Source organism: Stegostoma tigrinum, chromosome 39 (assembly GCF_030684315.1).
Source record: "Stegostoma tigrinum isolate sSteTig4 chromosome 39, sSteTig4.hap1, whole genome shotgun sequence".
In the NCBI taxonomy this organism is placed as follows: Eukaryota; Metazoa; Chordata; class Chondrichthyes; order Orectolobiformes; family Stegostomatidae; genus Stegostoma; species Stegostoma tigrinum.
The window spans coordinates 15,781,453-15,802,395 of record NC_081392.1 but is presented as its reverse complement, the minus strand read 5'-3'; the positions used below and the strand labels follow the sequence as shown (position 1 = coordinate 15,802,395).

The 20,943-nt window shown below is 50.6% G+C and overlaps 1 protein-coding gene across 3 annotated transcripts in view; it reads right to left on the bottom strand.

Annotated features, from left to right (window-relative positions):
* Positions 1–17,729, bottom strand: part of dpf1 (double PHD fingers 1) — a 127,142-nt gene extending 109,413 nt beyond the window's left edge. For all 3 annotated transcript variants that reach the window (XM_048522543.2, XM_059640954.1, XM_048522544.2), the window contains exon 1: positions 17,618–17,729. In XM_048522543.2, coding sequence (XP_048378500.1) covers positions 17,618–17,649 — 32 coding nt within the window. In that variant the 5' untranslated portion in view covers positions 17,650–17,729. The remainder of the gene's footprint in view (positions 1–17,617) is intronic.
* Between the last annotated feature and the right edge of the window lie 3,214 nt (positions 17,730–20,943).

Below are 20,943 nucleotides of genomic sequence, written 5' to 3'. Positions count from 1 at the left end.
GAGATGTGTGGGGCAGGGGAGGTGATTGGGAGATTTGTGGAGTTGGGGGTAGGGGAAATGGAGTGAGGAGGTGTGGGGGAGGTGTTTGGGGTAGGGGAAACGGGGGGAGGTGTGGGGGTAAGGAGCTGGTGGAGCGATAGGGGAGAGGAGGTGTTGGGGGTAGGGGAAATGGAGGGAGATGTGTTGTGGGAATGGAAGGGAGGTGAGTGGGGAAAAGGAGAGGAGGTGTGTACGGGGGGGGGCAGGTGTGTGAAGGGGGTGGGTTGGTTTGTGGGAGAATAGGAAGGATTTGTATTGGGAGGGATGAGAGGTGTATGGGGCGGAGGTGTGTGGGGAGAGGTAATGAGGGGGAGATGCGTGGACGGAATGGGGGTGTTGGTGCGTGGGGCGAAGAAGTGGTGTGTTGCGGAAGGGGAGATGGGAAAATGGAGAGGAGGTGTGTGGGAGGCAGGATGGGTGGGAGGTGGGCTGGGGGTGGTGTAGAGAGGCAGAGTTGGGCAGGAGGGATGTGGAGGGAGAAGCGATGGGAAAATTAAGGGGCGGTTGTGGGGGTGGAATTGGGGGGGGTAGGTGAGTGGGGAAATGGAGGGGAGGTATGTGGGGGCAGAGTGGGGGAGTGGTGTGTGGGGCAGAGTAGTACAGAGGCAAAGTGTGAGTGGGAGGGGTGTGGGGGGAGGGGAGATGGTGGAAATGGAGGGGAGGTGTGTGGGTGGAATGGGGGGAGGTGGTGGAGGGTAATGGCAGGGAGGAGAGATGGGAGGATGGATGTGGGAGGAGATGGGAAGGGGATGTGTGAGGGGAGGGGTGGGGAGTATTTAATGAAAGATATACCCCCTCACCCAACCGCATAGCCCCTTCGATAGCCCCTTTCACCGCCTTGGGACATTCCCGAATCACCTGACCCTTCACCATTAAAGCTCTCCCTCTCTCTCTCTTTCTACCTGTGCTGCTCAGTGCATAGCAAGATCCCATGGGGCCCCAACAGCCAGTGAACCGCAGAATGGAGTCAGGAACAGGGATCCCAAACCAGGCACTAGCCCACCCATTGTTCCCCGAAGGACGGGAACTGGCACCTGAGCCAGTGGAGGTGGAGGCTGGAGGGCACGATGCCAACGATGGGGAAGGGGACGGACACGGCCTTGAGAGAGAGACATGCGAAATAGCTGTGTACATTTTCGGTTTTTTGCCACTGCCTTATCGCACGTACATATGGCACCTTATCCACCACCAAGAACACTCACTCCGCCCACCACCGACACTCAGTCGCAGCAGTGTGTACCATCTAGCGATCTACTCCCCCTGCCAGCATTTGGCCCATGTCCTGCTAAATCCTCCCTATCCATGTCTCCATCCAGATGCCTTTTAAATGCTGTAACTGTGCCAGCCCCCACCACTTCCTCTGGCAGCTCGTTCCACACACGCACCACCCTCTGTGTGAAAATGTTCCCTCTTAGGTCTCTTTTAAATCTTTCCTCCTCACCTTAAACCTATGCCCCTCTGGATTTGGCCTCCCTTACCCTGGGACAACACATCCATAATAGCACGAGCCAAACAGAGACATGCCTAGGAATTACTGGAGGCCTGGCATTCCAACTGGAACTCCGTCAACAAACGCATTGAGCTGCAGCCGATGTACAAACGCCTGAAGAACAGAACTGAAAGTCTGGCAAACCGAGGCATATAAATAACAAACAGGTGAAAGACAGATGCTTCACTGGAGGCGCACTGATGACGTTACTGAGCAGGGCGACGAAACGTTCGCGAGCACATCACAATCCCAATTGCTGCTTTAGTTTCTGATTCACAACACCTTCATTCTTTTATCATGTTCCTTCAGTATCTCTGGGTCAAAATCCTGGAATTCCCTCCCTAAGGGGCATCATGGGTCTATTCACAGCACATGGACTGCAGCAGTTCAAGAAGGCAGCTCACCCCCAGCTTCTCGAGGGGGGCAACAAGGGACGGGCAATAAATGCCATGAAGGAACGAAAGGCGGCAAAACTTGTACTTTTAAGAGCCAATGACGTTAAGGCCCTTCCTACCTCACTTTCACAGCCAGAACCGTTAGGCCGTGGCTGTTTGTGTTGAGATTGTGTTATCTCAGCACACCCGGGGATGTTTTCTTTTAAAGCTTGTGCTCATCATCGACTGATCAATTGATCAGTCCATCATCAAATCAATTAGTGGAGATTGTTTGTAAGGTGGTTAAGTCATGTCCCTGTCAGTTTAGCCAGGATAAACCCTGACACCTCTGCTCCCCCACAACCCCCACACACAAACCCCCGAATCCACTCACTGGTATCAAACACTCCCACCAGACTAACGTAATCTTCCAGCACTCCCGCTCCAAATGACTGTCCAGGGCAAGCCTCAAGGTAAGGATGAGAGCAATGTGAGGGTAATAGTCCCCTGGTGGAATAGCCACTGACACTCCCGTTCCAGGTTCTCCTGGGGCTCAGGAAGGTTGACAGACGATGGCGTACTCCCCAGGGATCACATAGGGCAGAGGCCAAAGGAGAGAGAAAACCACAGTAACACAGATCCAAGTGTCTGGCTCACTGGCCTCTTGGCCAGAACTACATGCATCTAGTCCAACAGATTCCACAACATCCCCTTGTGTGTACTAACACACACACACTCGCACTAACACACACCACACACACACACACATAAACACACACAGACACACACACACACAGACACACTCTCTCACCAACACACACACACACTCTCTCACCAACACACACACACACACACACACACACACACAGACACACACACTCTCTCACCAACGCACACACGTGCACACACACACAGAGGGACGCGCACACACACAGACATAGACAAAGACACACTCTCACAAACACACACAGACACACACACAGACTCTCTCTCTCACCAACACACACAGACGCAGACATAGACACAGGCACACTCTCACACACTCACACACACACACACACACACACACACACACAGACTCTCTCTCTCACCAACACACACACACTCTCTGACCAACACACACACTCTCACTAACACACACAGACACAGACACACACTCACACTGTCACACACACACACACTCTCACCAACACACACACACACCACACACACACACACACACACAGACACACACACACACAGATGTCACTGTTGTAGGGGTCACTACTGGTATCACTGTAACAACAAACCACCTGCCAGAATGTTCGGAGATAACAGGAACTGCAGATGCTGGAGAATCCAAGATAATAAAGTGTGGAGCTGGATGAACACAGCAGGACACGCAGCATCTCAGGAGCACAAAAGCTGACGTTTCGGGCCTAGACCCTTCATCAGAGAGGGGGATGGGGGGAGGGAACTGGAATAAATAGGGAGAGAGGGGGAGGCAGACCGAAGATGGAGAGAAAAGAAGATAGGTGGAGAGAGTATAGGTGGGGAGGTAGGGAGGGGATAGGTCAGTCCAGGGAAGACGGACAGGTCAAGGAGGTGGGATGAGGTTAGTAGGTAGATGGGGGTGCGGCTTGGGGTGGGAGGAAGGGATGGGTGAGAGGAAGAACCGGTTAGGGAGGCAGAGACAGGTTGGACTGGTTTTGGGATGCAGTGGGTGGAGGGGAAGAGCTGGGCTGGTTTTGGGATGCGGTGGGGGGAGGGGATGAACTGGGCTGGTTTTGGGATGCGGTGGGGGAAGGGGAGATTTTGAAACTGGTGAAGTCCACATTGATACCATTGGGCTGCAGGGTTCCCAGGCGGAATATGAGTTGCTGTTCCTGCAACCTTCGGGTGGCATCATTGTGGCACTGCAGGAGGCCCATGATGGACATGTCATCTAAAGAATGGGAGGGGGAGTTGAAATGGTTCGTGACTGGGAGGTGCAGTTGTTGAACCTTTTCAACTCCTCCTCCCATTCCTCAGACGACATGTCCATCATGGGCCTCCTGCAGTGCCACAATGATGCCACCCGAAGGTTGCAGGGACAGCAACTCATATTCCACTTGGGAACCCTGCAGCCCAATGGTATCAATGTGGACTTCACCAGCTTCAAAATCTCCCCTCCCCCCACTGCATCCCAAAACCAGTCCAACCTGTCTCTGCCTCCCTAACCTGTTCTTCCTCTCACCCATCCCTTCCTCCTACCCCAAGCTGCACCTCCATTTCCTACCTACTAACCTCATCCCGCCTCCTTGACCTGTCCGTCTTCCCTGGACTGACCTGTCCCCTCCCTACCTCCCCACCTATACTCTCTCCACCTATCTTCTTTTCTCTCCATCTTTGGTCTGCCTCCCCCTCTTTCCCTATTTATTCCAGAACCCTCTCCCCATCCCCCTCTCTGATGAAGGGTCTAGGCCCGAAATGTCAGCTTTTGTGCTGCTGAGATGCTGCTGGGCCTGCTGTGTTCATCCAGCTTCACACTTTATTATTATGCCAGAATGTTCTATCAGGCACAGAATTTATGAGATTCCTGAGTGACAGGTAATGACTGGAGTACAGAGATACTGAGATACAGAGTGTGTGTATGTAACCATACTCACTGCTCTAAGATGCTCTTAGAGCAATCACATCTTTTATTAATCACCCACAGAATCGATACAATAGTAGATTAAACCAAGAATCTCAGTGACCGTCTCCCTGAGCAAGGGCTATGCTCGGGGCAGGGTTAATGTAAAATCGCTGCCTACGTTGCTCTGGGAACAAAATTACCCTGATCCCTGACTTCTGCCCTGCCCTGACAGTTAAATTTACACAATGGTCACAGCACGGAGGAGGCCATTCGGCCTCTGGTGTCTGTGCTGACTCTCTGCAACAGCTGGAACTACACAGTCATCCCTGCCTCATCACCTTGAGCAAATTCTTCCTCTTCAGATTCTCTTTTGGGAGCCTCGACCGATGCTGCTTCCATCGCATTCTGCTGGGAGCAACGATTTCTCCCTATGCTTCCACTTCATGTTGTGTCAATTTCTGTATTCAGTGCTGTCCAGTCCCCTCAATCAAAACTCCTCTGAACCTCCTCCTCCAACTCTATCACAGGGAGGCATAGAGATAATATCACTGAACAGAGCATCCAGGAAGCTTGCCCCCACCCAAGGCTAATGTCCTGGGGACACAGGTTCAATTAGAAGTGTGGAATAAAAAGCAGATCTAACTGAGACTGTTGCGTTAAGCGTCTGGAATTGAAAACTAGTCACTGTGACCACAACAAACATCAGCACCTGTTGCAAAAACCCATCCGCTTCACTCAGCGATCGCAAGTACTGCAGAATTAAAGCCCGAGAGAACTGCCGACGCTGTAAAGCGAGAACAAAAACAGAAGTTGCTGGAGAAACTCGGCAGCTCTGGCAGCATCTGTGAAGGTATAAAACAGAGTTAACGTTTTAGGGCCGGCGACCCTTCCTCAGGACTAAAGTTAACGTGGAGGTGTAGGTGGGGGGGGGGGGGGGGGGTTGACACTGGGTGGGGGCGTGTGGAGGTGGGGTAGGGAGAGGCGTGTGACAGTGGGCGGGTGATGCTGGGTGGGTGGGTGTGGAGGTGTGTGAGGGATGTGACTGTGGGGGGTGATGCTGGGTGGGGGGGTGGTGTGGAGGTGGGGGAGGAAGGTGACAGTGTGTGAGGGGTGTGACAGTGGGGGGGAGGTGATGCTGGGTGGGGGGGTGGTGTGGAGGTGGGGGAGGAAGGTGACAGTGTGTGAGGGGTGTGACAGTGGGGGGGTGATGCTGGGTGGGTGGGTGTGGAGGTGTGTGAGGGATGTGACTGTGGGGGGTGATGCTGGGTGGGGGGGTGGTGTGGAGGTGGGGGTGGAAGGTGACAGTGTGTGAGGGGTGTGACAGTGGGGGGGGTGATGCTGGGTTGGGGGGGTGGTGTGGAGGTGGGGGTGGAAGGTGACAGTGTGTGAGGGGTGTGACAGTGGCGGGGGGTGATGCTGGGTGGGGGTGTGGTGTGGAGGTGGGGGTGGAAGGTGACAGTGTGTGAGGGGTGTGACAGTGGGGGGGGTGATGCTGGGTTGGGGGGGTGGTGTGGAGGTGGGGGTGGAAGGTGACAGTGTGTGAGGGGTGTGACAGTGGGGGGGGTGATGCTGGGTTGGGGGGGTGGTGTGGAGGTGGGGGTGGAAGGTGACAGTGTGTGAGGGGTGTGACAGTGGGGGGGGTGATGCTGGGTTGGGGGGGTGGTGTGGAGGTGGGGGTGGAAGGTGACAGTGTGTGAGGGGTGTGATAGTGGGGGGTGATGCTGGGTGGGGGGGATGTGTAGGTGGGGGAGGGATGTGACAGTGGGGGAGGGGTAGAACAGCGGGGGGGTGATGCTGGGTGGGGGGGGGTCCTTGAATCATAGGAGGAGGAGGCTGAAGATTAGAGAGGGTTGTGGTGAAGTCTGGGGAATGTTGAAGAATTTGGGGGCGTTGTTGGGGGGGGGGGGGGGTGGGTGGTATTCAGACAGTAACTGACAAACCCTGTTGGAAAAGCTTCATGTTTAGAATCTGGGGCTGATTTCTGGAAATTATTCTGTAGCTGATTAAATTTCAGTGAGATTAAAAGGGAAAAAATCCTATTTCTGTTTCACATTTCACACAGGGAGAATTTCCTAAATTACGAACCTCATTCACTTCCCATTTTGATAATGAAGAAGAAAAAAAATTCCTTTTTTAAGTCATTTAAACAATTAAATCTGAAACATTAAGATTTGAATTTGGCATCTGGCATTTGTAGATTGTGTGAACAATACATACTTTTTTTTTAACAGTCTCTTATCAAATCGAATCATAGAATGTTCCAGAACATTTTGTGCTGGTATGTTCATCACAAGGTCCTGCTCACCTCCCCCATCTGTGAGCATTCATTCTTTCAAAAACAACAATTTCATTTTCTTTCTAAAACAAAATTACTTGCACCATCTGTTAACAACAACCAGGCGATACAGCAGATCCTAAACAAAAACACAAAGTTCTGGAAGCTTGAGAAGGGGAGGTGTCGGGCAAGCGTCTGAAAGGATTTAAGATTTCAGTGTGTTGGCCTCCGTCTCTCTCCTCAGGCCCTTCTGAGTGTTTTTCCTCTGCAACAACCTGCATTTGTGTAGCACCTTCGGCACAAGCAGCACAGACACACACTGCATGGACCCTGATTCTTGCTGAAAAGGGAGCCAAAGGCTTTCCTGTCTCGCAATCGTCAGGACCAGTTACAAGAATGCCAGTTGCAAGCGGTCACAACAATTTAAACTGCAGGAGTAAAGGGGGATGATGGGTTGCCATGGATTGGCTGAGGCATTTCCAAGGAACTATGGCCTCATTAGGCTCCTACTGGTGATCCAATTTAAAAGGGGGGTGTGCTTGAAACTTATTCCTTTTGTAAAGAACAGACACCTGCATCTGGAAATGAACCATAATGAGGTTGACTAACTGTTTGTGATTGTTTGGAATTTGGTATTCTTGCATAGATCCTGATGAATACACAATAAAAATCTTCAACAAATTGCTGCATCTGATGTAGTAAAATGACCCAAACAGTTTCACAGGGAAGGTCACTCAACAAATTCGACGCCTAATGTCACCAGGCAGTAGGGCAGATGACCCTAAACTCTGTTGAAGGATGATAAGAGAGAGAGAGAAAGATGGAGAGGGTTAGGGAAGGAATTCTAGAGCTTCAGGACTTGGAATCACGAGTATTCCTTTTTATTTTCATGGGATATGGGGATTGCTGGTGAGGCGCTTGCCCCTAATTGAACAGCGTGGCCTGCTGGGGTCATTTAGGGGGAAGTTAAGAGTCAACCTCACTGCTGTGGGGCTGGAGTCACATACAGGCCCAGACTGGGTAAGATTTCCTTCCCCTAAGAGGCACTAGGGATCCGGGTGGGTTTTTAACAACAGTCGATGACAGCATGTTCAGTGAGGTTGAGAGCAGTTCCAGGTTTGATTAATTTAATTAGTTTCCATCAGATGCCACGGTGGGAGCTGACCCCGTGTCTCCAGACTGTTAGCCCGAGTACCAGGGCTGGTAGCCCAGTGACATTACCACTTGTGCGCAATGTTTACCGCAATGGGCCGGGGAGGGGCTGGGGGAGACATGTGCAGAGCTGGGGTGCGGTGGGGAAGGGCTTTGAACGCAAATCTTAAACTTGGCATCCTCTCAAACTGGGAGGCGACTGCAAGCAAGTGGAAGTTGCGCAGGCTGCTGGGGGGCGGGGGGGGAGCAGGGGAGTAGGCATCAGAAAAGGGCTTAATGGTGTTGAAGGCACACATGAGTAAAAGCAGTTCTCTTTGACGGGAAATGGTCATGTCAAACAAGCCGCCCCGGTACTCCCTGCAGAGTCTCCCAACTGCTACTCTAAAAGCTGTTTGAGTGACTGAGTCCCTTATAGAAATAAACTCAGCAGCGGGTTTGAATTGACTGTAAAATCAACCAAGAGAAAAACACCAGAGGAATGTGCATATGGTTGTAATATCAGCAGCAGCTTTGTAGCAAAGGAGCTTCCAACAGCTGAATGAGTGGGCACCATCTCAGGTGGTGAGACTGGAGTCTCCTTGGTCAGGCTGTGCTAACCCAGTGATGCACCCCCCACCCCCACTTTATGGGCAGCCACTCGGTCTGTATCTTGTGGGATCATTAGCAGGCAGGCTAATCAAACGGTGCCAGAGGAAGCAGGCAACGTATCTCTTTCTCACAATTCGCAGCCTTTGCTTTCAAATCCATTCACACCTCTGGCTCCTTTCAATTCTCTTACAGGCTCATTCACAGCTGGGCCAGCGTTTATAGCACATCACTAAATACAGTTAGGGCAGGCAAGGTTTAACCATGTTGCTGTGGGTCTGGAGTCACCCAGACCAGGCAACAGTGACTGCTTTCGACCTCGACCAACAGGGATTGTCAGTTACTGGGCAGAAATTCTCTCTGAATATCATCCCCCCTCCCCCCCACCCACCAACAACGCCTCCAAGTTCTTCAACCTTCCCCAAACTTCACCACAACCCTCTCTAATCTTCAGCCCCCACCCCCACCGTCACCTCCCTCCCCCACCTCCACGACAGATGGATTTATCTGCCAATTCACAGCAGTTCCAGATTAAAATGGAGTTCAAATTGCACCATCGGCCGTGGGTTCCCAGAATATTAATCGCTGGAGTAACACGCTGGCTCAGGGGTTAGCACTGCAGCCTCACGGCACCAGGGACTCAGGCTCGATCCCACCCTCGGGCGACTGTCTGTGTGGAGTTTGCACATTCTCCCCTGTGTCATAGCGTTATACCACACAGAAACAGACCCTTTGGCCCAACCAGTCCGTGCTGACCGTAATCCCAAACTAAACTAGCCCCACCTGCCTGCTCTGGGCCCATATCCCTCCAAACCTTTTCTATGACATAACTATCTAAGTGTCTTTTAAATGTTGTAACTGCACCCACATCCATCCCTTCCTCTGGAAGTTCATTCCAAGCATGAAGCACTCTCTGTTAAAAAAAGTTACCCCTCATTTTTGTAAAATCTTCCTCCTCTCATCTTAAAAGTATGCCCCTGGTCTTGAGATTCCCCCCACACTAGAGTAAAGACTTTAACCTTATCTCATGATTTTACAAGCCTGTATAAGATCACCCCTCACCCTCCTACACTCCAGCAAAACAGATGAGTCTTAAAATTCAAATTAGTGGCAAATGGGTTTTCTCTGTGTCTTCAGGAAATCAATGATTAACCTGTAAGCAAGTCTATCCCTGATTTTCCTCCCACGTCCAAAGATGTGCAGGTTGGGGTGGATTGGCCGTGCTAGATTACCCATAGTGCCCAGGGATGTGTAGATTAGGGGTGGGTCTGGATGGGACGCTCTGAGCATTAGTGTGGACTTGTCGGGCCAAAGGGCCTGTTCCCACATTGTAGGGATTCTATGAAACATGTTTTCACTAATATCACCTCCCTCTGAAATCTCTGTGTTCCTCACCGTTCCAATGGGATTTCTATCACTGCAGTATTTGCAGCCATGCCTTCAGCTGCCTGGGCCCCTGGATCTGGAATCCCCTCGGCTAAACCTCCCCCTCTTTTCAAGAGCTTCTGTAAAACCAACCATTTTGCCAAAGCTTGCAGTCACCTGCCCTAATACTTGCTAAATGCAGCCCGATGTTGGGTTTTGCCTGACATGCGCTCCTCAGCATGGCTCCCCCGGCTGGCGCTATGTGAATGCAACCCGTTGAGTTTTCCTTTTTTAAGATTTTATTGTCACATGTACCCAGCGACACAGTGAAATGTCGCCACCAAACAAAGGGCCATTTTAGGGACAAAGGTGCCTGTCTGGTGCCAAAAGGAGATAAGTTAAAAAAAAGTTATGCATTATAGACCTTCATAGAATGAGCAGAAAAAAAAGAAAGAAGGTAATCGTTAACATTAACATTGAATGAAAACTGGAAAATGAAAGGAATAAAGCTATAAGTTCAACGATCTTTGATACGTGTTTTCTTGGGCCCAAATCTCCTGTTTAGCTCACTCTCTGGAAAGCCTGTTCTTGTTACCAGTTGAGATACTGGGTGAGATTTCCCTGCTCTGTTAGAAATATCCTGAGCATGCTCGGGGAGCTTCAGGCAAACTCCATGACAGGAAGGTCCTGCCCTGATTCCAGGTGCCACACTTTAGGAAGGAGGCGGAGACGTGGGGAGAGGGTGCAGACGAGGTCTGAGGGGCACACGGAGCCTCAGTGACATGGGGAGACCGGGATTGTTCTCCTCACAGCTGGGAAGGCCAAGAAGAGATTTCACAGGAATTTCGGAAGGGTTGGGAGGGGAAAAACACGGAGAAACTGTTTCCACTGACGGGGAACAGTGGGGACACGGCTTGATGAGAATTGCCAGAAAAACGTAAACGAGGTGAATTTTAGTTCACACAGCGAGCCAGACAGATTGGCACAGGCTGTGGAAACAGGTTCAACGGGAACTTTGGAAAGGCGATCATTGAAATGGAAACATTTCAAAGGCCACTGCGTGGGTGATTAATCGGAGAGCTCTCAAAGAGCTATCAGCAGAGGGTGAATGGCCTCATCCTGTGCTGCACCACAGTGTGTGAAGCCAACACAAACAGGCTCAGTGATGCTGCCGTTGAGTGAGGGATACAAGCGATAAACTGACGCAGAATCTCTCCAAGATCCTCTGTCCCTCGGGTGGCTACACGATGGAGAGAGATTCCTGCACTGTCATAGGTACAGGATCATCCCCAGCATCTAGGAGTTGTGGCAGTGATTGGCTGAGACCTGTATGATCATAATGGGAGACCTGGCACCATTATCCCAACATGACTAAGAGGAAAGCCCTGCTTCTCTGGCACTCCCTCTCTCGGGATCGCCAGCGGAGGACTTTTAAATTACTCCTTCATGAGATAAGGCTGTCACCAGCATTTCTTGCCCGTTCCTAACTGCCCTTTTAAACAATGATAATGGGAACTGCAGATGCTGGAGAATCCAAGATAATAAAATGTGAGGCTGGATGAACACAGCAGGCCAAGCAGCATCTCAGGAGCACAAAAGCTGACGTTTTGGGCCTAGACCCTTCATCAGAAAGGGGGATGGGGAGAGGGAACTGGAATAAATAGGGAGAGAGGGGGAGGCGGACCGAAGATGGAGAGAAAAGAAGATAGGTGGAGAGGAGAGTATAGGTGGGGAGGTAGGGAGGGGATAGGTCAGTTCAGGGAAGACGGACAGGTCAAGGAGGTGGGATGAGGTTAGTAGGTAGGAGATGGAGGTGCGGCTTGAGGTGGGAGGAAGGGATGGGTGAGAGGAAGAACAGGTTAGGGAGGCAGAGACAGGTTGGACTGGTTTTGGGATGCAGTGAGTGGAGGGGAAGAGCTGGGCTGGTTGTGTGGTGCAGTGGGGGGAGGGGACGAACTGGGCTGGTTTTGGGATGCAGTGGGGGAAGGGGAGATTTTGAAACTGGTGAAGTCCACATTGATACCATTGGGCTGCAGGGTTCCCAGGCGGAATATGAGTTGCTGTTCCTGCAACCTTCGGGTGGCATCATTGTGGCACTGCAGGAGGCCCACGGTGGACATGTTGTCTGAGGAATGGGAGGGGGAGTTAAAATGGTTTGCGACTGGGAGGTGCAGTTGTTTATTTCGAAACGAGCAGAGGTGTTCTGCAAAGCGGTCCCCAGGTTTCCGCAATGTAGAGGAAGCCACACCGGGTACAGTGGATGCTGTATACCACATTGGCAGATGTGCAGGTGAACCTCTGCTTAATATGGAAAGTCATCTTGGGGCCTGGGATAGGGGTGAGGGAGGAGGAGGTGTGGGGGCAAGTGTAGCATTTCCTGTGGTTGCAGGGGAAGGTGCCGGGTGTGGTGGGGTTGGAGGGGAGTGTGGAGCGAACAAGGGAGTCACGGAGAGAGTGGTCTCTCCGGAAAGCAGACAAGGGTGGGGATGGAAAAATGTCTTGGGTGGTGGGGTCGGATTGTAGATGGCGGAAGTGTCGGAGGATGATGCGTTGTATCGGGAGGTTGGTGGGGTGGTGTGTGAGAACGAGGGGGATCCTCTGGGGCCAGTTGTGGCGGAGGCGGGGTGTGAGGGATGTGTTGCGGGAAATTCGGGAGACGCGGTCGAGGGCGTTCTCGATCACTGTGGGGGGAACGTTGCGGTCCTTGAAGAACCTTTTAAACAAGTAGCTTGCTAAGGCCATTTAAGAGGGCAGTTCAGAGTCCACCGTACTGCTGTGGGTCTGGAATCACGTGTTACTGAAGTTGGTTAAGGATGGCAGATATAACCCCTTAAAGGGCATTAATGAACCAGAAGGCATTTTAATGACTATCAAATAATGATAGTTGTCCTAGCCATCGTCATCAGTGAGACTGGGATTCCATTCCGGGTTTAACAGTTGAATTTTGGGAACACAGAGGCCAAAGGCCAGTACACCATGATCCCATGCACTGCAACACTGGAGGGGACCAGGTCCCATGTTGTGTGTGTGGTTTTTTTTGTCGATTGAGGTTTGGGGCTGGGGAGAACACCCTAGATCTCTTGATGTGCAGCCCTATTTCCTTTCCCGCCTTGGGGGATTTTCCAACTCCCTTTTTGGAAAGTTCCCACTGGATTTTCCCACTCCCCCACCCCCTACCACCTGTCCTGAGTAACAGCCACAAAAATTCTCCTCATCTCCCCCTCCTGTTCTTTCACCGATACCTGTTCACCTGTGTCCCTCTGTGTCACCTGTCCGTGCGGCCAATGGGAACAGTTTCTTGGGATTAACTCTGATGGAATGTCCTCTGGTACCAACTATTTGCCAATAAATTCCAACGGCAAATACTTGCCTCCAATTTTTTAAATGTACGATATAGAGCTGATTTTCCAAAACAAAACAAAAACAAATTTAAGTAACTATTTATTGGGAAACTAGGAGCAGCAGGAGCAGGCCATTTGGCCCTTTGAGCCTGTTCCAACCTTTCAATAGGATTGTTGCTGATCATCATTCCCCGTTCCCTCTTTCTCCACCCACCGTACCTCGAACGAAGAACAGTACAGCACAGCAACAGGCACTTTGCCTCACTATGTCTGCACCGACCAATCCCATCTGCCCTCACATGGTCCGCGCGGCCATCTATTCCCTGCCTGTTCATGCCCCTGTCTGACTGCCTCTTCAACATTTACTGCAGTATCTGCTTCCACCACCTCCCCTGGCTGCACATTCCAGGCACCTACCACCCTCTGCGTAAAAAACAGTGAGGTCTCTTTTTTCCTAATGTGGTTCTTAACTGAGGAATTGAACATTCAGCTTGGGATAGATTTTGTGGTGCGCTGATGCCGCAAACTGAGGGGACATATCCTTTGATCCGTTTAGCCCCAACGGCAATATCCAACTCCTTGAAAATGAACATTTTTTTTCTCTCTGGTAACCCAGTGTGGAGCTGCAGGAACACAGCAGGCCAGGCAGCATCAGGGGAGCAGGAAAGCTGACATTTTGGGCCTAAACCCTTCTTCAGAAAATGAAGACGGGTCTAGGCCTGAAACATCAGCTTCCCTGCTCCTCTGATGCTGCTTGGCCTGCTGTGTTCATCCAGCTCCACACCTCGTTATCTCGGATTTAATCAATCACCCAGCACAACCCACCTCACCCGCTCTCTGTGGGGGGGGGGGGGCTGAATTCCACAGACTTACGACCCTCTGAGAGAAGAAGCTCCTCCTCATCTTCAACTTCCGACACATTTCTGTCAATTTTTGTTCACCTTGGCAAAGACAATCAGTAAGAAGTAGCCTAGTGGCTGATTCTACATTCAGTCCTCACACTCACACGGTATACTGCATCCGCCCGCAGCTTATTAAAATTCAACTATTTATTCCTGCTTTTCCTTTTGGAAAAGGTGGAAAAACTGAGCAGCAAGTACCATTTGCTGTCCCTTCGATTGGCCCCAAGGTCCAGGTATTATCCGCGTACTTGCCGTATTCAACACACTCATTACCCAGGGAGCCAGTTTCCAAACTGGAAAAGAGCTCAATATTTCTGAAGAGCATTAGTCTCACGTTGTATTCTACTCAACACCCAATTGCAGTCAGGAAATGCTTCCAATTGTGGGGTATTTTTACAAAAACACAAACTCCATTTCCTTCGTTAATTTGGAAAAGACCCGCGTTATGGTGACAGGACACGCATCGCCAACTGAGTGAGCCGGGCCTAGGGGCGAGGGTCCAGGAGGGAGGTCACCCTGGATAGGGCAAGGGGAGGATGACATCTCTGAGAAAGGAGTAATGGGAGCGGGCCGGTGTGGAGAAAGAACACAGCGGGAGGAGAGGGAAGGGAGGGAGGAGGTGAAGGGGAACAGAGGGAAGAGGAATGGAGGGAGGAGGAATAGAGGGAGAGTAGAGGGAGGAGGGGAGGGGCAGTAGAGGGAGGGGGAGTAGGGGGAGGGGAGTAGAGGGAGGAAGGGAGGGGGGCTTGAGGGAGGAGGGGAGGGGGTTGAGTGGAGAGTGAGAGGTTTTGTGAGAAGAGGAAAGGGGAGAATAGGTGGACAGGTGAGGGGGAGGAGGTGAGGCTGAGGGGTGAAGAGGCTGGAATGGCTGGGGGAATGGGCTGGTGACAAAAGGAGGTTTGGGGGGTGTTTAGAGAGGAGAGGAGAGGGAGATAGAGGCGGGGAGGAGGGAGAAAAAGAAAGAAGGGTTGAGGGAGAAAGGGCAGAGGGAGGAGGGCAATAGTGGCAGAGGTGAAGTGGGACCAGGATCTTTGGGAAGTGGGGAGGAGGTATGCGGAGGCGGGGGATGGTAGTGTTTGGTGAAGTGTAGGGTATCCTTTCCCTGTGCATCCCAAAATTCCTGCAGAATCCAGACTAACTGCTGACCATTGAGCGTGAGCTCCTCGGTGCCTTTCTCCTCCAAAATAATTCAGAGAGAACTGTTCAGGGACTGGGACCGTTAGGAATCCTTACCATCTAATTGCGACTCATGGCGGGGTGGGTGGGGGGGAAGACAGCTAAAATATTCGAGGGGCACTGGCCCTTCAGCTGAAACGGACTGTTGGGGGGGGGGGGGGGAGCAGTGCTTAGTGTCACTGCTGTGAGACTGTGTTGTGTTCATCCAGTTGCTGCTGGTCTCCCCATCTGGTCCTGACCTCGTGCAAACGCCTCACTCTTTGACCCTCTCTTGTTAAAATTCAGTCCCTACCAATTCCGACACGTTCCTCCAGCAGCCCCCACCCCCTTCATGCTGACCCTGTCCAGGGCTGAATCCCTCCCCACCCCCAAGACCTAGCAATGTGAACCCGAGCACTGAATTACAGAAAGGATACAGTGCAGGAGGAGGACATTCGGCCCATCGTGTAGGGGCTGGCTCTCCAAAGGAGGTCCCACTCCCCCCACCTCCTCCCCGCAGCCCTGGGCGCAATCTCCTTCAGCGGGTACCCAGGTCTGTTTTGCCAGCTGAAGCTGCACATTCCAGACCCTAACCACTCACTGTGGGTAAACATTTCTCCTCTTGGCCCTACTCTCACAGGCCTTAAAACTGCATTGTGTGGCACTCAATCCTGACAACCCCCCAGGGGTAATGTTTCCACTCTGTGGGTTTGCATACTTGATTTGTTGCTCCCAGGCTATTCAACTAGGTGGGCATCAGAGGCCAAGCCAAACGAGGCTCACTCTTTGCCCATCTGTAAGCTGTACAAAACTCTGGTGCGGCCGCACTTGGAGTATTGCGTACAGTTCTGGTCACCGCATTATAAGAAGGATGTGGAAGCTTTGGAAAGGGTGCAGAGGAGATTTACTAGGATGTTGCCTGGTATGGAGGGAAGGTCTTACGAGGAAAGGCTGAGGGACTTGAGGCCGTTTTCATTAGAGAGAAGAAGGTTGAGAGGTGACTTAATTGAAACATATAAAATAATCAGAGGGTTAGATAGGGTGGATAGGGAGAGCCTTTTTCCTAGGATGGTGACGGCGAGCACAAGGGGGCATAGCTTTAAATTGAGGGGTGAAAGATATAGGACAGATGTCAGAGGTAGTTTCTTTACTCAGAGAGTAGTAAGGGAATGGAACGCTTTGCCTGCAACGGTAGTAGATTCGCCAACTTTAGGTACATTTAAGTCGTCATTGGATAAGCATATGGACGTACATGGAATAGTGTAGATTAGATGGGCTTGAGATCGGTACGACAGGTCGGCACAACATCGAGGGCCGAAGGGCCTGTACTGTGCTGTAATGTTCGATGTTCTATGTTCTATCTGAAGTCCGCAGTATTCCACTTCACTGCTGGGTTTGGTGACCATCAGTGTTCACAGTTACCCTCATCTTTCTGTGTGGTTGATGAACACGCACCAAGGATGGAAATGGGTGCCTGGTGGAGGTTGGGGAAGGGGGTGCAATGTGTTTTATATGCCCTCAGTGCTGTCAATCCCCCTCCTGCATCTTCAGAATTGCTGCAGGGAACCAAGAGAGGCTGACATTTGAAAAGAAAACACAACCCATTTCTCCCTAACCTTCAGAGAGGCATTTATCAGGCACACAAGGCAAAAAAATGAAAATAAATGACATTTCACTAAATCAAAAGTATGACAAAAATCTCGAGCTTTCAGATTTGGTTGCAAAACTGAAACAGGTATTCAACATAACAAAACAGCAAACGGAGATATTCTTTGATGGGGGTGGGGGGGGGGGTTGTTTTCTGTCGGCTCAACGTCTCGCCGCCCGCTCCACCGCCTTTAATTACCCTGCAGTCCCCAGCGTCTGCCCCCGGGCGGCGCTGGCGAGCCGCGGGTGGCTGCAGCCCTCCCCTTGCTCTCATTAAAGGCGAGCGGCTCGCTGCCGCTGAGCCCTGATCAGCCCATTAGCCAGCACTGTAAAGCACATATAACACTGGGCTACAATATACTCCACATGCCAGCAAGTCACCTTTAAGGTGAGGAGGCAACTGCATCCAAACAGTTTCCAGCTGAAATGGAAGGGGAATGGGGGGGGGCAAAAAAAAGAAAATTAAATAGAACAACATTGAAAAAAAATTAGAAATAATGCAACCTGCATAAGAAAAAAAAATGCAACACTAATAGAAGGGTGCAGAATATTATTGAGTGTAATGCACTTGGCATCTATTGCAAAACCTCTCCTGAATTGCATGCAAGTTTTTTTTTCATTTAAGAGGGCTGCCAAATGCAAGAAAGGTCTGGGGAAATTGCAAAAATGCAAGGCAGAAATTTTTGCAGATACTCACGATTTTAAAGGATTCTGAATGACTGTCGCCATTTTGATACAATAAAATACAGTAGGATCACAATTGTGGTTTTAACATTTCATTTGGACCATTCACAATATGGAACAGGGCTGCGGCCACGAAACAGCCAATCAGCAGCCCCCTGGTGCCTGGGGAGCGACGTCACCTGTGTGGAGAGGGGCGTGGCCGCGCCTGCGCCTCAGCTCCGGGGGCGAGATTGGGGGGAAATGGGGGGTAATCCCAGTGTCTGCTGGGAGTTGTAGTCCATCCCCCCACGCTATCCTCCACTATGGGGGGCAGTAATCTGTGCCGACTGGGAATTGTAGTCCTCTCCCCTCTTGTGTCCCCTTTTCCCTGGGGTGGCAATGCCCACTCACTACAAAGACAGAAACCTCAGGGATTTGATTGCATTGTAGAGGGCGAGAGGGTGCATAGGAGATTCACCTAGTCACAAAGAGAAGAAACCTCAGGGATTTGATTGCACTGTAGAGAAAGAGAGAAAGGGTGCATAAGAGATTCACCTAGTTACAAACAGAGAAACCTCAGGGATTTGATTGCACTGTAGAGAAAGGGAGAAAGGGTGCATAAGAGATTCACCTAGTTACAAACAGAGAAACCTCAGGGATTTGATTGCACTGTAGAGAAAGGGAGAAAGGGTGCATAAGAGATTCACCTAGTTACAAACAGAGAAACCTCAGGGATTTGATTGCACTGTAGAGAAAGGGAGAAAGGGTGCATAAGAGATTCACCTAGTTACAAACAGAGAAACCTCAGGGATTTGATTGCACTGTAGAGAAAGGGAGAAAGGGTGCATAAGAGATTCACCTAGTTACAAACAGAGAAACCTCAGGGATTTGATTGCATTGTAGAGAAAGAGAGAAAGGGTGCATAAGAGATTCACCTAGTTACAAACAGAGAAACCTCAGGGATTTGATTGCACTGTAGAGAAAGGGAGAAAGGGTGCATAAGAGATTCACCTAGTTACAAACAGAGAAACCTCAGGGATTTGATTGCACTGTAGAGAAAGGGAGAAAGGGTGCATAAGAGATTCACCTAGTTACAAACAGAGAAACCTCAGGGATTTGATTGCACTGTAGAGAAAGGGAGAAAGGGTGCATAAGAGATTCACCTAGTTACAAACAGAGAAACCTCAGGGATTTGATTGCACTGTAGAGAAAGGGAGAAAGGGTGCATAAGAGATTCACCTAGTTACAAACAGAGAAACCTCAGGGATCTGATTGCATTGTAGTGAGAGAGAGAGAGGGTGCATAGGCGATTCACCCAGTTACAAACACTGAAGCCTCAGGGATTTGACTGCACTGTACAGATAGAGAAAGGGTGCAGAGGAGATTCACCTAGTCACAAATAGAGAAGCCTCAGGGATTTGATTGCACTGTCGAGAGAGAGAAAGGGTGCAGAGGCGATTCACCTAGTTACAAACGGAGAAACCTCAGGGATTTTGGTGCACTGTAGAGAAAGAGAGAGAGTGCACAGAAGATTCACCTAGTCACAAAGAGAAAAACCTCAGGGATTTGTTTGCACTGTAGAGAAAGAGAAAGGGTGCAGAGGAGATTCACCTAGTCACAAAAAGAAAAACCTCAGGGATTTGATTGCACTGTAGAGAAAGGGAGAAAGGGTGCAGAGGAGATTCACCTAGTTACAAACAGACAAACCTCAGGGATTTTGTTGCACTGTAGAGAGAGAGAAAGGGTGCAGAGGAGATTCACCTAGTTACAAACAGACAAACCTCAGGGATTTTGTTGCACTGTAGAGAGAGAGAAAGGGTGCAGAGGAGATTAACTGGGATGTTCATGTGGTGCTGGAGTGATTCAGCTATGAAGAGAGAAGGGAGAGCTTAATTTCCCTATAGCGGAGCGGGTGGCTTGACAAGGGTGCACTGAAATCTGAACAGCATAGACAGGGAGAAACTTTCCCCCTAGTGGAGAGGTCTCTCACTGTGAGTCACAGTTTAAAGACAAGGAGCAGCACGTTCAGAGGGGATTTCAGGAAGATCTTTTTTACCCAGAGGTATCTAGAACTCACTGTCCAAAAGGGTGGTAAAGGCAGGAGCTCTTAGCATATTTTGGGGGAACTGTTTCGATGAGCACTTGAAGTGCCAAAGAGAGCTCACTCCACATGTGCAGTCCCTGCCACCCCCACTTTTGCAGAGTTTTATATCTTTAAATTTTCAAATGGGCGGTGTTGACGTTTGCAGAAAATTAACCACCAGAAGTTTCATTTGTTTTTCAATTTTGGCTGGATGTAATGGTCGGCGCATGTGATACAGGGGCAACTCGAGGTGGGGAGGAGAATTAAAGTCACTTGGTATGCGATGCTCTCACCAACACCGCCTCGTCAATGGAAGGGATGTGTTCAATCCCCTTTCCACCCCCTTCACCCCCCAGACTTGAGCACCTGTTCCAGGTTGATATTCCCGGTGGCTGCACTTTCAGAGATAACACAGTGTGGATCTGGAGGAACACAGCAGGTCGGGCAGCTGTTTCGGGTCAGGACCCTTCTTCAGAAATGGTTTTCTGAAATCTTCAGATTTCTGAAGGGTCCTGACCCAAAATGTCAACTTTCCTGCCCCTCTGATGCTGCCTGACCTGCTGTGTTCCTCCAGCTCCACACTGTGTTATCTCAGACTCCAGCATCGGCAGCTCTTACTATCTCTGAGTGAGCTACACTGTCAGAGCTGCTCCCACTGAGATGTTAAAATGTGAATTTCCTAACACTTTCTCAGCTATAGTAGGACCTGCAGTTGCTGGAGAATCTGCGATAACACGGTGTAGAGCTGGATGAACACAGCAGGCCAAGCAGCATCAGAGGAGCAGGAAGGCTGACGTTTCGGGCCTAGGCCCTTCTTCAGAAAATGAAGAAGGGTCTAGGCCCAAAACGTCAGCCTTCCTGCTCCTCTGATGCTGCTTGGCCTGCTGTGTTCCTCCAGCCCTACACTTTGTTGTCTCGGATTCTCCAGCATCTGCAGTTCCCATTATCTCATGTATTTCAACCTTTCTTTTCAATATCCCCCCCACAACCTATCAGCCACGATCTCATTGACTGGTGGGGCAGACTTGATGGGCTGAATGGCCTACCTCTGTGCTTACAATTTCTTGCTCACTGGTTGGCGCTGGCTGCTGTTCAATAAACACCCTGATTTGATCATTATCACTGGGTTTCCAGATCTCCTCCATGGCCTCCCTCTATCTCTGCCATCTCCTCCAGCCCCACTACCTCCAACCCTGGGAACCTAGAAGCCCTGCAGTGTGGAAGCAGGCCATTCAGCCCATCAAGTCCACAACCCACCTTCAGACACCACCCCACCA